The sequence below is a fragment of the Eumetopias jubatus genome, unplaced genomic scaffold (assembly GCF_037043125.1).
Source record: "Eumetopias jubatus isolate StellerSeaLion01/CBP00866 unplaced genomic scaffold, mEumJub1_p1.0 scaffold_2, whole genome shotgun sequence".
NCBI lineage: Eukaryota > Metazoa > Chordata > Mammalia > Carnivora > Otariidae > Eumetopias > Eumetopias jubatus.
The window spans coordinates 112016879-112030831 of record NW_028274808.1 but is presented as its reverse complement, the minus strand read 5'-3'; the positions used below and the strand labels follow the sequence as shown (position 1 = coordinate 112030831).

The 13953-nt window shown below is 35.7% G+C and overlaps 1 protein-coding gene across 1 annotated transcript in view; it reads left to right on the top strand.

Annotated features, from left to right (window-relative positions):
- ENPEP (glutamyl aminopeptidase) overlaps positions 1–10844 on the top strand; it is an 82266-nt gene extending 71422 nt beyond the window's left edge. Inside the window, exons 18-20 of the mRNA XM_028121320.2 lie at positions 996–1136; positions 9605–9683; positions 10701–10844. Coding sequence (XP_027977121.1) covers positions 996–1136; positions 9605–9683; positions 10701–10844 — 364 coding nt within the window. The remainder of the gene's footprint in view (positions 1–995; positions 1137–9604; positions 9684–10700) is intronic.
- Positions 10845–13953: the final 3109 nt, after the last annotated feature.

Here is a 13953-nt window from a genome sequence, read left to right as displayed (position 1 = left end):
CTTTCTATGTGTAGGTATACAAATTGTGGGAATACAAATGAATAAGACATGATATCTATCCTTGAGAAACATAGCTCATGAGAGAGGCAGAATATAGATAGGAAATTATGATGCAATAAACAGTTTGTAAGAATAACAGGAAGGAAAGCCAACAATACTCCATCATCATCTTGCTTTGGGGTAGATGTCAATTCTCCTGCTCTTGGCCCTAAAATAGTCAATCAAGAACTTGATCATTTTGCCATTCCATAAAACATCATATTGATCCATTATTTTGATGGCACTGTGCTGATTATCTGATGAGAAAATTAGCAAGTGCTTACATGCCTTACTAAGACTCTTGTGAATTAGAGGATGAGTGGTAAGTTCCACAAAAGTTCAGGACTACCACTAAAGTGCAGTTTCTGGAAGTTCAATGGTCTAGAGTATGTCAAGATATTCCCTCTAGGTACAGCTATGGCATAGAGTTAAAACCATGAGAGACTATGGACTCTGAGAAACAAACTGAGGGTTCTAGAGGGGAGGGGGGGGATGGTTTAGCCTGGTGATGGGTATTAAAGAGGGCACGTACTGAATGGAGCACTGGGTGTTATACGCAAACAATGAATCATGGAACCCTACATCGAAAACTAATGATGTCATGTATGGTGATTAACATAACATAATAAAAAAAAAGAAAAAATCTATTGATCTGGTCACTTAATTTATCTTGGACTTCTTTGCATTAGACTATACTTATAGCTAATTAATCTAACCATAGAGGTTACTTTAGTTGTTTCTTACAATCTAGGGAAGAACGAATAAGATGTAACTTATTCATTAGAAAATAAAAGAATAAATACTTTCCCTTAATTTACTGGCTCCTTTTTTTTTTTTTTTTAGTTCAGGGAGATAATAGGTAATTGGGTGAAGTGCTTATATACAATAAATTCAATTAATTTTTTAAAAGTTAATAGTTAACATTTTGAATTGTTTTTCTATTTGTGTTTTCTTAGATATTTAGATTTGCTCAAGGACCCAAACCTTATTAAAACTCAGGATGTGTTTACAGTCATCCGATATATCTCATACAACAGCTATGGGAAGAACATGGCCTGGAATTGGATTCAGCTCAACTGGGAATATCTTGTCGACAGGTGGGATAATCAGATAATGGCTTGTTGTTCTCTTTGTTTGACACCATCAACAAGTTCTTTCTTTTTTTCTTTGTTGTACTTTCTCTGACATCTATACAATATCTGGAATGGCATATAATTAGAAGTAAAGGATCATGGTATTTTCCTTCTAGGGAAGCAATAAACTAGTTAATTTTAGGCCTAATTCCTTTTCTGGAAATTATTGTTTCCAACTGATCTACAGAGTTCTGAAATCTGGAGAGATGCCTAAATTGCATTATTTTTAGTTTGGTTAAAACAAGTTAATATAACTCTCTCTGTTGTGTAGCACATAGTATAATGCCAGGCACATATTTAATTCTCAAGATTTAATGAAAATGAAGCGAGTTTCTGGACTTGGGTTCAAATTGGAGCCTTATATCTTACTGAGCTTATATGGATGATAACTTTTATCTCCCTTGACCAGATAATTAGACTTTAGGTATTAAAGGGACCTATATTTCCCAGGCAATAGCAATTTTAAAATGGGAAGTACAAAGGACAAGAGAGGAGTAAATCGAACTAAAGAGATGCTTTCCCAAATGGCTTATTTCTTCAGCCCCATTTAGAAGAAATGTTGCTATTCTTGGTCCTAATCCTCTAAATTTAGTGGTTATTCCTATTAAAAAAATTTTTACAGACTATAAAATAGAATCTAGATTATATATCTCAAATAAATAGACCAAAAGACCTTTACTGTCTGTAATCCCCACACTGGGAAACAGGTCGTGTTATCCTCTCCCAATCTCTCCTGTTTTCCCATCAGCACTGCCTCATTGATAATGACTGCCTTATCAGAAATACTGACTATGAAGATAACTTTTATTTCCGTTCTCTTTTCTACCCCACAATTCACCAGGCTGCCATTAGGTTCATTCACATTTCTCATCGTTCTGAGATCCAGATTGTATCTGTACCTTTCAGCTAGGATACCCTACATTGCTTGTGCCTATTTGTGATGAAGTTTTGCCTTTTCTGTTCTTGCAGTGATGGAGTGTAACTGCTCATCCATCTCTATAAAAATTAACTGGCATGTATGTGTGTGTGTGTCTGTGTATGATGCTTTGTCCATCTGTTTATAACTGTTTCAGTGAAATGCATGACTTAGAATTAATAAATCTTCCTATTGAGAACATGTTATCTGAAGGTAACCCTTCATGTTATGCAAGCCAGTACACTGCATTTGCTTAATATATGCCTACTGACATGTACTGAGTATTTTGTTTTAATCAGAAAGACTGTAAGTCTTTCATTTTTTTGGTACCTGATGCAGGAAACCTATGCAGATGAAGAAGAATGCTTACTTTAGAATTATTGTAAAAAGATAAGTAAATAATGTTCCATTTCGCATAATAAAATGGCGATTCCCTTGTTGTTTATTAAATATAAAGTAATTTTCAAGGCCTATTTGGGTAGTTTTGGTGTGATTTATTTCAAATAAGATATTTTTCATTTGAAAAAATTAGTTCATTGTCATACCTCTTAATAATTAATAACTAGAAAAAAGCAGGTATTTTGTCATAAATGTCATAAACATCTGACCCTAAAATAAATTTATTAAACCTAATCCTGAATTTAAAAAAAATAATAAATTGATATACTATTCCCAGTGCTAGTTCCAAAAGCCCTTGCTCAAGGCTTTTAATATTTCTTCATAGTCTAATGATCTAATTCTCATGAGGTATTATTTCACATTGCCTCAAACATAAAAGTATATTACAACCACATGTTGGACACAAAAATAACGCCCAATATTAATTATGGTTAGTTTGAATAAATAGAACTTCCCTGCTAAAATTGGATAGGATGAATTAAACAAAAATGAGCAAGCTTTATACAAATATTTCCAAACTCTTAAATATTTTCCAGAATTCAGGATGAGTGATTTTCCTGCCTAGGTTCCTGAACAATTTATTGTCATCCTAAAATAAATAAGCTGCTTTTTTACAAAGGGTTTTGTCATGTAATTTTTATGACAACTGATGGCCACACCACTAATGCCCTTTCTAGTTTGAGACTTAATCAGAAAGTTCCAAAGATACTTCTGCAATTACTCTTTGCTTTTGTTTATTCCAGTAAGGTCTTAGGTGAAACTGAAGTTGAATGAACTCAATAAGTCAGTAGCGTGGTGTGCTAAGGTTTGATTTTAATTTATGACTATGGTTGAAAATTAAGTCAATGGGACATGACTGAAACCATTTAAAGACTCCCTCAGAGACAAAAAAATTTAGTAAGAATTTAATTAAAAGTTTTATGTGCATTGAAATAATTTCTTTCGGGTAATATAATAATACTTATGTAAATATTAAGTCCAAGAAGATGATTGTTACATAATATTATTTTTTAATATTTAAGATAAATCCTTATTTTAGTTTTAAAAGTAATTAACATGATAAATATACAGCATGTTTCCCTTTAAATGTTACACTCTATATGATATTGGTTTATTGGGACAAACATATTTTGTTCTTACATTTTTATTATTTATACAAGGAGTTGCAGTCTTTATTCAATCTATTCATTGCTAGTTCCCCCAAATATCCTCTAATTTGTGGTTACTAGGAACAAAACAGAAAAGGAATATTATAGAGTTATAGAAGGTCACTGAGAAAAATTGTTTTCTTACCTCTAATTAACAAACTTTCTTTGAATCTACAAAATATCATTATAGCAACTTAGTGTGATTTCCTTTTTTACATCCCCCATTTTCTTATTATAAAATGGGTAGGTATTTTTTTGCACAAAATACAGATAAGCAAATATAGGGACATGAAAATCACCTGTGATTCCACCACCTAGAAATAACCCTTGTCAGAAGCGCCTCAGTGGCTCAGTCGTTAAGCATCGGCCTTAGGCTCCGGTCCTGGGATCGAGCCCCACATCAGGCTCCATGCTCAGCGGGAAGCCTGCTTCTCCCTCCTCCACTCCCTCTCTTTGTGTTCCCTCTCTCGCTGTCTCTCTCTCTGTCAAATAAATAAATAAATAAATAAATAATAAAATCTTTAAAAAGAAATAACCCTTGTCACACTACTGTTTTCCTTGAGACATTTTTCTATGGCAGTTTATTTACAGAAATGGAATCATATGATACATATGGTTTTATAACCTGCTTCTCCTCCTGCATCATCCTCTATCGTGGATGTCTTTTCATGTCTTTAAGTATGCTTCCTCAATGTTATTTTTGATGCTCAATCATATTTCAATGTATAGATATATCTTAGTTTACTTAGCCAGTCTTTGTCTGTTGGATAATAAAACTGTTCCAAACTTTCTGATGAATGTTGCAGAATGGCCACCCAGAAAAAAATTTGCTATTAACTTTGCCCATTTTTCCAACCCTTGCTAACACTGACGGCTGTCTTTAGAAATATATTTGCTAATGAAAGACCTAAATGTGAGATAGGAAACCATCAAAATCTTAGAGGAGAACACAGGCAGCAAGGTCTTTGACCTTGGCAACAGCAATTTCTTACTAGACGTCACCAGGGGCAGGCGAAACAAAAGCAAAAATGAACTATTGGGACTTATCAAGATAAAAATATTCTGCACAGCGAAGGAAACAATCAACAAAACTAAAAGGCAGCCTACTGAATGGGAGAAGGTATTTTCAAATAATGTCTGATAAAGGGGTAGTATCCAAAATCCATAAATAACTTATCAAACTCAACACCCAAAAAACAAATAATCCAGTTAAGAAATAGGCAGAAAATATGAATAAACATTTTTCCAAAGAAGACATCCAGGTGGCTAACAGACACATGAAAAGGTGATCAGCATCACTCATCATCAGGGAAATACGAATCAAAACGATGATGAGATACAACCTCACACCTGTCAGAATGGCTAAAATTAACAACACAGGAAACAACAGATGTTGGCAAGATGCAGAGAAAAGGGAACCCTCTTGTACTGTAGGTGGGAATGCAAGCTGGTGCAGCCACTCTGGAGAATAGTATGGCAGTTCCTCAAAAAGCTAAAAATAGAACTACCCAATGATCCAGCAATTGCACTACTAGGTATTTACTCAAAGGATACAAAAATACACATTTGAAGGAGTACATGCACCTCAATGTCTATAGCAGCATTATCAACAATAACCAAACTATGGAGAGGGCCCAAATGTCCATCAACTGATGAATGGATAAAGAAGAGGCTGTGTATATATACAATGGGATACTACTCAGCCATCAAAAAGAATGAAATCTTGCTGTTTGCAATGACTTGGGTGGGGCTAGAGTATATTATGCTAAGCAAAATAAGTCAGTCAGAGAAAGACAAGAACCATAGGATTTCACTCCTATGTGGAATTTAAGAAACAAAACGGATGAGCATTCAGGAGGGGAGAAAGAGAGCCGGGGGAAACAAATTATGAGGCTCTTAACTATAGAGAACAAACTGAGGGCTGCTGGAAGGAGATGGGAGGGCAATGGGACAGATGAATGATGCGTATTAAGGAGGGCACTTGCTATGATGAGCAATGGGTGTTATGTGCAAATGATGAACCAGTGAGTTCTCCTCCTGAACCAATACTGAACTGTATGTCAAATAGCTAGAATTTAAATTAAAGAAAAAAAGAAATACCCTTGCTGAGTATATAAAAACTGATATCTCATTTTAAATTATAATCCTTTTATCCAGTAAATACTGTATAACATCTACTGTGAGCTAGGCACTGCGCTTGGCATTGAAGATGCAGTAGTAGAAACAGACCTGGATCTCTGTCCTCATGGAGCTTAGGATCTGGTAATGGAGACCAATATTAATTAAAGAATCACACAAATGCATGTACAATTAAGACTGTAATAACTACAAAAAGAAGAAGTTCTGGTCACACTGAAAGAGTGTAAAAGGGGAACTGACCAAATCAAGAGAATTTGGACATTAAGTGTTTCCCTAAGGAAGTGATGGTTGAGCTGAATTCTAAAGGAAGAGTAAGAGTTACTTAGGTGAACAGGAGGTGAAGCATTCCTGGCTGAATACCTTCTATCAGAAAAGAGAAAAGATAAGGGCCACACTTTGCTGGGTCAGATGTAAGATCTGGGCTGTTGTTGTAAGAGCAGTGCTAAATCACTAAAGGGTTTTAAGTAAGAAAGTGAAATGCTTGATTTTACTTTGAAAAGAAAGCTCTGGTGGTAAAGCACAGACCTAGGTGGGGGCCAGAGTGAATTTGAGGAAAGCAGTCAGAGAGCTATTGGAGGAGTCCCAGCACAAGGTAGTGGTAGATTGGACTCTGACAATGAAGATGAAGAGATAAGAACAACATTTAGAGCTTGGTGAAGTAGAAATAGGACAGAAGTGAGGTGACAAGGATAATGCTTCGATTTCTAGAAAAGGTAAGGAGAAGGAGAACAATGAGTTCAGTTTGCTATTTATGATGTCTTTGAGTCTCTTTTGAGATGTTGAAGTGGAGATTGTTTCAAGGAAGTTATAGTCCCTTGTCAAATGCTACTTAAGAATTGAGTAAATCCCAGACCGAAAAATGCCCATTAGATTTACTGGCATAAAAGCTATTGGTAACTCTAGAAAGAATTTTTCAGGGGAGTGATTGTGGCAGAACCTAAATTGAAGCCAATTAATTAATCAATCAATGGAGAGGAATTGAAGATACGAAATGTATAGAACTCTCTTGCAAAGTTTGACTATGAATGGGGAGGTGAGAGAAAGGATATTAAGAGAGATGCCAGATCAAGGAAGAGAATTTTTTCTCTTTCTCTTTGTGGAAGATAGTTTTAATATGTTTAATATATTTTAAAGCTGATGAGAAAGAGCCAGTGAAGAATGAGAGACTTACTATGTAAGACAGAAAAGATTCATTTAAAAATAAAATTTTTAAGAAAGTGGGGAGAAGTTGGAGCCAATGCACAGATGATAGAAGAAAAACAAGTGTCTTTGTATGTCTGTAAACTAAAAGATGTAAGAGTTACGATGTATTTTCTCTGTGAATTAGAAGACAAGGTCATCTTTGTTGGAGAAGGAGGGAAGGAGGAGAATGTCTGGAGGTTGGAAGAGAGTGAAAACACTTCAAAAAAGTAATTCAAGGAGTAAGAGAATGAATTGACCAGGGTAATGTAGGAGGACTCTCAATGTGGAGGGTCCATTTAAGATTGATATTCATGAATTTATAGTGAAACATTTTGGAAAAAGTTGGGTGACTTCCCTTGGCAGATTAGCCACCTGGCACAAACACAGAGGAAATGGGCAGTTGATTTCATCCAAAGCTGGAGTTTTGCTAGAAACAAGTTATTAAACTGTAAGGGAGTTTAGGGCTTAGGAAAAAAAAATGTTATTGAAAGTGGTAGACCATGGAATCTAAACTATGTAAGGAAACAAGTGCAGGAAAAGGAAGAGCTGATGGTCCAGGAGAAAGTAGGGCTAGGGATGGTCAATGGACCAGAAATCCAGATGAAGTCAGAGAATGGTCATAGTGAAAACTGAAAGGTAAATTTTATCATGGAGGGTGCATGAATGAACAATTTTAGAGATAGTGTACTTATTGATGATTGCAAGGTATGATGATCATGGGAATTGGCAGCCAAGGTAAAGAAAATATCACTGGGAATGAGAATGTCAAGAAACTAAGGAGCTGGGATGTTATATTTACCATCGATGTGGACCTTGAAATCACAGCTTGGAATAGAGAGGAAGACTAGGAGTCAGGTGCTAAAGTGTATCACAATTTAGGTGAAGGAGAATAACTAGAAGGAACAGAGGTTTTTAAAAAGAGTAGAGAAATAATGGTCTGGAATCCACAATGGGGGAGCATGAGCACATCAAGTCCATTTCTGACCTGCTTCTGTGAAGGATGTGGGGAAAATAAACATTCTCCAAATAAGAAGAAATATTCCCTGGAAAGGGATAGTTCCAGAAGGCTAGGTGGAAGGGATCGAGAGATTGGGAGATCGCAGAGTCTGTCAGGGGCGAGGAAGTACAGCATATACATTATTGGGGCAGTGTTGAGAATAGATGCCTCAGAGTCTTCTATTTGGGATAATGACTGATGACATTAAGTAAAGGGAAATTGCTTATGTTAGACTGCTAAGACATGAGAGATGAAAGACATGGTGGATTTCAATTCAATGATGTTTGTGATAAGAGTGAGCCCTGGACCTAGTTCACTGAAAATCATTATTAATTATTAGAACATTTCCTCTTTTTTCCCATTGATACATTTTCTCTTTATGTTTCTTTTGCAAACTGCTGACTGATTTTTTGATAATTTCACATTGGCGTATTTCTCCCTTTTACCAATTTGTAAGTGTTTTTTGTACAGTGAAAATATTTGCTCTTTCCACAACAACAAAAAAATGAATTTTGACTTAATTTTATGAGCTTTTTAGCATAAAAATTTAAAAAATACGTACAACAAACTTTGTTAGCTTTTATCTCCATGGCTTCTGCTTTTGTTATGTGATAATTTTAAAGTGTAAAATTTCTTCTCCTGTTTGTTTACCTCTCCTATAGCGATATGTTTTCTTTTATCTTTCCCCAGCATTCCAGTGGTTCAAAGTTAGTACATAATTCTTGTTGTTTTTCTCACACTGTGATTGTCTGTGATGAGATTTTTATCTGTATCACAATCATTTGTATTATGTTCTGTAAGGAAATCTCTGATTCTTGCTCTTTATGAGAGCAACAAGGACAGGAATAGAGTATCATCTCTAAAATCCTATCTTTACATTTAGCTTCAAGTGTCTTTGCCTGGCCTGACTAATATAGATCATATAGGCTGATACAGACTAATATAGTAGGCGAGTAGCTAATAAAGCTTTTTGAAAGAATAAATAGCTTATATTCAAATTTCTGTACCTGTGGGAAGATGCATGGAGGATTTGTCAGGGTAAAGGGGACTAGAGCTATTTTCTGTGTGGGAAACACAGAAATGCTGCAACGGACACACATAATTATTTCTCACTCATGTTAGTCTCCTGAAATGAGCACTCCAAGTCATTAAAGGGTTCTGCCCCACAAGGCCTTAGGGCCTTATCCTGTCAGTGTGGCTGAAGCTTGGAAGAAGGGGGAAAAAAAACAAGAAGTCGAGGGCAAGCAATTTTCCTTGACTTAAGCAAGGAGGCAGAGGTTGAACTCCTGTTCCGCTAACAAGAACTGAGGCACCCGTCCACACCTAAGCTGTGAGGGAGGCGGAGAAGTGTAATCTCCATCTGGGTTCTCCTGTGTGCAGGACAAAAAGACAGATCGGGGGAATCCAACCAGTGGTCTAACACATCTGGGGTGGTGTTATGGCTCTGTCTACAAAAAGGCTGGAGGATGTACTAAGAATTTTTCCTGAATAGAAATTTTAGATTAAATGTGTTTACTCACGGTGTTTGCTTACTTTGAAAAGTACCATTTTTAAAAACCCACAAAATCAAAAGGAAATGTCTGCATCGAGAGAAAGGATTTAAAGTTCTTGACACTTATATTCTCTCTTCCGTCTTTAAATTTCTCTTCAGATATACACTCAATGACAGAAACCTTGGCAGGATTGTCACCATAGCAGAACCTTTCAACACTGAATTACAGCTCTGGCAGGTATGAAGTTAAATCCCTCTAAACTTGTCTAGGAAGAACAGAATTAAACTTTTTTTTTTTTTTTCAAATGGAAATGGCATTTTCTCTATTCAGATCTCAGAGGACAAGGAGAAAGTAATAATTTTTATCTCTAATTAAATGTAGACTTATTTTTTCTAAACTGAAAACAGTTCAAATAACCAAGAAACAAAGTGTAAAAGTTGAGAAAGCTGAGGCCTTGAGAGGCATAGAAGGCCACTGGAGACCTTCCGGCTTACCAAAGCGTGGACAGTATGTTTCCCCTTCCCTCGTAATTGTAACTTGGAATAAGATAGTCAAGATTTGATTCCTTTCAAAATTCATAGTTTTGGAATTTAAAGACGTTTTGGTTTCAAATATCTCAGTTCCCAGAGGGAAAAATGTTTATTAATATTGGAAAATTGAGATTGTGTGAATTTTCAATGTCTGTATATTACATATTGGAATGTTAACATTTCTTCTGAACAAAATAATTCTTATTTTTGTTAAGTGGCAAACAGTACTATGATTGAGTTTGGGGGAAGGTTTTGGAAGGAAGACGAAAGAGAGAACCAAGATTAACAGAGCTGTTATTACGAGGCCTTAATAAAGGAGCTGAAAGTATATTAAAATATTCCCAACCCCTGGAGTGAAAGCCTAAGTAAAGCCCGCATCCCACAGACTGGGTTTTCCAGGGAGCACACTGAGGAAGGCACAGAAAATAGAGAAGCAGCAGAAACACCTAGGGGCACGCAGCTGCTGGTGTGCCGCTCTCCTTCCCCAAGAGGGCAGAGCCTCTCTAGACCTGACGTGCTGCCCAAAGTCCAAAAGCCACGGGCGACGATTGCCAGTCTGAGAGATGGGCTCAGTCTAACTGATGCACCAGGACATGTAACTCAGTGTTGTGCGATGATCATGAATTTCCAGGGAAGAAGGAAACCAACCTAGCTTGTAAATAAAAGCCTTGAAGACTAATTGGGCTGAAGATGACTTTCTTAATTATTGCCCTCTCTTTTCTAGATGGAGAGCTTTTTCAAAAAATACCCAGATGCTGGAGCAGGAGAAAAACCTAGGGTGCAAGTGCTGGAAACAGTGAAAAACAATATTGAGTGGTTAAGACAAAATAGAAACACCATAAGACAGTGGTTTTTGGATTTACGTTAAGAATGGTTGATGTGTCCAAATATCATTTTAATTTTGTGAATCTATTGTTTCTCCTATTACATCTTTGGTGGCCGAATTTATAAGCACTGTGGAGGGAACCTTATACGCAGATACTGCTTTTGAAAAGTAATGTGTTTCTGTGTCTTGCAAAGCTTTTAAATTGTTCTTCTTTGTTTATGAAGGAAGATACTAATAGAGTAGTTAATGCACTCAGGGATTTCTTCTAAGTGTACTTCATAGGAGATTCTTTGCAAACTACAGAGAATTTAATAGCCATTTTCATGTCTCTAACTATCATTCTTTATATCTTAAATCTGTGAAAATAGAACAATTTGGTCTTAGCTTTACATTTTTAGTACCAAAGAAACACCCCTTAATCTTCTCTCTTGATTGATTTTTAAAGCTTAAATACCAGTACTTGAGGGACCAAAGTTATTATCTTAATTTTTATTTTATTATTCAGAATTACACATATTTAATATCATTGTATTCACATGTGTCTTACTCCTTTAAATGCTACCAAAGTAACCCAGGTTTAAATTTACTCATGAATTAGCCAAAGAAATGGCTATTGCCTTCACTATAAAATCAACAAGAGGATTCTGTTCTCCTTTTTAAAATAAATCTGAATGATTAACCTGAAGAAAATATGTTGTTTTCCAGTGTCACTTTACTTTCAAATAATAATGACTACAGCATTCCCCAAATAATTGAGCATGAGGCAAATGCAGTTCAAGAACCTGGCCTTTTTCATGCTTGGTACTCTGTCGCCCTGTTTCATTCCCTACAAAGCTCCTTCAAATACGCTATGACATTAGAGGGAAGATAGTGCTTAACTTTGCTCTGTGGATTTTAGAGAAAAAAGGCTAAATAATTGGAGACTGGTCAGAAAAGAGAGAAGGCTGATTATTCTATAAAACTAAATGGAATTAGAATTTAGCTTTGATCTAACCTAGCAATCTAAGTGTGAAAATGAAGAATCCCATGTATGTCTCCAGCATGACTCTGCATATCTGAGGATATATCTTCTTATAGATAACTTTTATGTATAAGCCCTTAGATCCTAATCCATACAGAATAGCACTGATCAAATTTATATTCGTGACTTGATTAAAGACATCAGTTTTGTAGAAGCCAGTGGCAAGAATATGTTCAATATGGCACTTGATGCCTAGTAGATCCACAATTTAAGTCCACTAGACAGCAAAGAAGGTAAATGACTATATTTCAGTCTGCTATATCTAGAAAATCTAAATTTATTTGGAACTTACAGAAGTATAAAATAATTTAAGATTGATTTGATGATAATTGAAGCACATGAAAACAATCAAAATCTTAGCTTTGACTTTATCTACATAATAATGTACCTTAATTAAATGTTCTCATTCTTTGTAAACTTTCCTACTGCTATTTTTTTAATTATTGCTTCTCAATCTACACAGCTAAACTGACAAATTCAAAGCAGACTCGGGAGGGGGGAGGATTAAAAAAAAAAGAAATTTCCAGACCAGGACTTTTAAAAATATTATTTTAAATGACTTCAGAAGAAAAAACACATTGACACCATAAAGCATCAGGAAAGCCCTACTATCCTCATGAGGTTTAACACCCTAACTTCAAATTAATCACAATCAAAACCAGCACTTGAAGTCTATGTATTGTTTCAAGTCAACAAATAAGAGGGGTTTGTCCTGCTTTATGTAATAAACACATTTTTTAAAGAAAAATATAAGTTTGAGGGGGATGGTAAATAAAACAATTCCAACTTGCCTCCAAGTCATTCTGTTTCATTCCATTTTAAGCACTAACATGGAAAATGAATTGTTTAGTTCTCTTTGCACCACGCAAAAGAGCTGTGCACACTCTGTCATAATAACTTCACTAGTCCATTAGGCCCTTCTCAAACAGCATCTGCTTTTTAAAAGGCTGATGACCGATAGACCTATGCCAAAAACAATTTACTACTCTGCTTGCTTGGTTTGTCCTGATTTCCACAAGGGAGGAAAATTAGTATATTGTTTCCAAAATTCAACTGTAGTCAGCCATCAACTTTAAAAAATTAACTGGAAGAAATGATCAGCAAGGTCATGTAGCAAGGAGCAGGGCCAGTGTTATTGCCTTGGACCTAGGCAGTCTACTCCTGTATTCCAGATCATTGCCATGCACATAAATATAAACTAGGAGTTCAAATAATAAACCAAGAACATAAAAGGGACGGGAAGGTCTGGGAAGCAGACACATACAGTTGGGTTGAAGGCAACAGTATTCCTATAGTTCATCCTCTCTGTTGGTAAAGTGTTAGTCCCAAAATAGGTAAATGTAAGGTGGGAACAAAAATCTAGAACAGTAATTCTTAAAAGGAAATTGAGAACAAGGAGGGAACAGAAAGTAGGGGAATAAAATTACCAGTGGAGCTTTCTAAAACATTAACAAATAATAATAATAGCAAACTTTTTTTAAACCAAGCACTGTTCTAAACACTAGCACTCCACATACCTTAATTTCTATATTTACATTTACAAAAACCCCATGAAGTAGGTACTTTAATATCTTATTTTACAGACGGAGAAACTGAGACAGAGAAGTTGTATGGCTTGAGCCATAAAGTAGTGTCTGGCACCAGCCGGGATTTCGAACCTAGGCAGTTTATCACCAGAATCTATGTTCTTAACCACAGTGTTAGAATAGAAACATGTGCTTTAAAATTGGAGTGATCTGATGGGGTAACTGGGTGATGGGCATTAAGGAGGCCACCTGATGTAATGAGTACTGGGTGTTTTATACAACTGATGAATCACTGAACTCTACCTCTGAAACTAATAATACACTATATGTTAATTAATTAAATTTAAATAAATAAAATAAAAAATAAAAAAAATAAATTGGAGTGATCTGGATTTGAATCTCAACTCCTTGGTAGTCAACTACCTTAATCTCTCTGTTGCTCAGTGTCCTCATCTATAAAGTGGGGATAAAAATAATAACTATCTTAATGGGTTGCTGTGAGAATGAAATGCAAGAATGCAGGTAAAGCCTTAATGTATGGGAAATAATTACCGAATACACAGTAGGTGCTTTTATTGTCATTATTATGGCTCCTAGTCCCCAC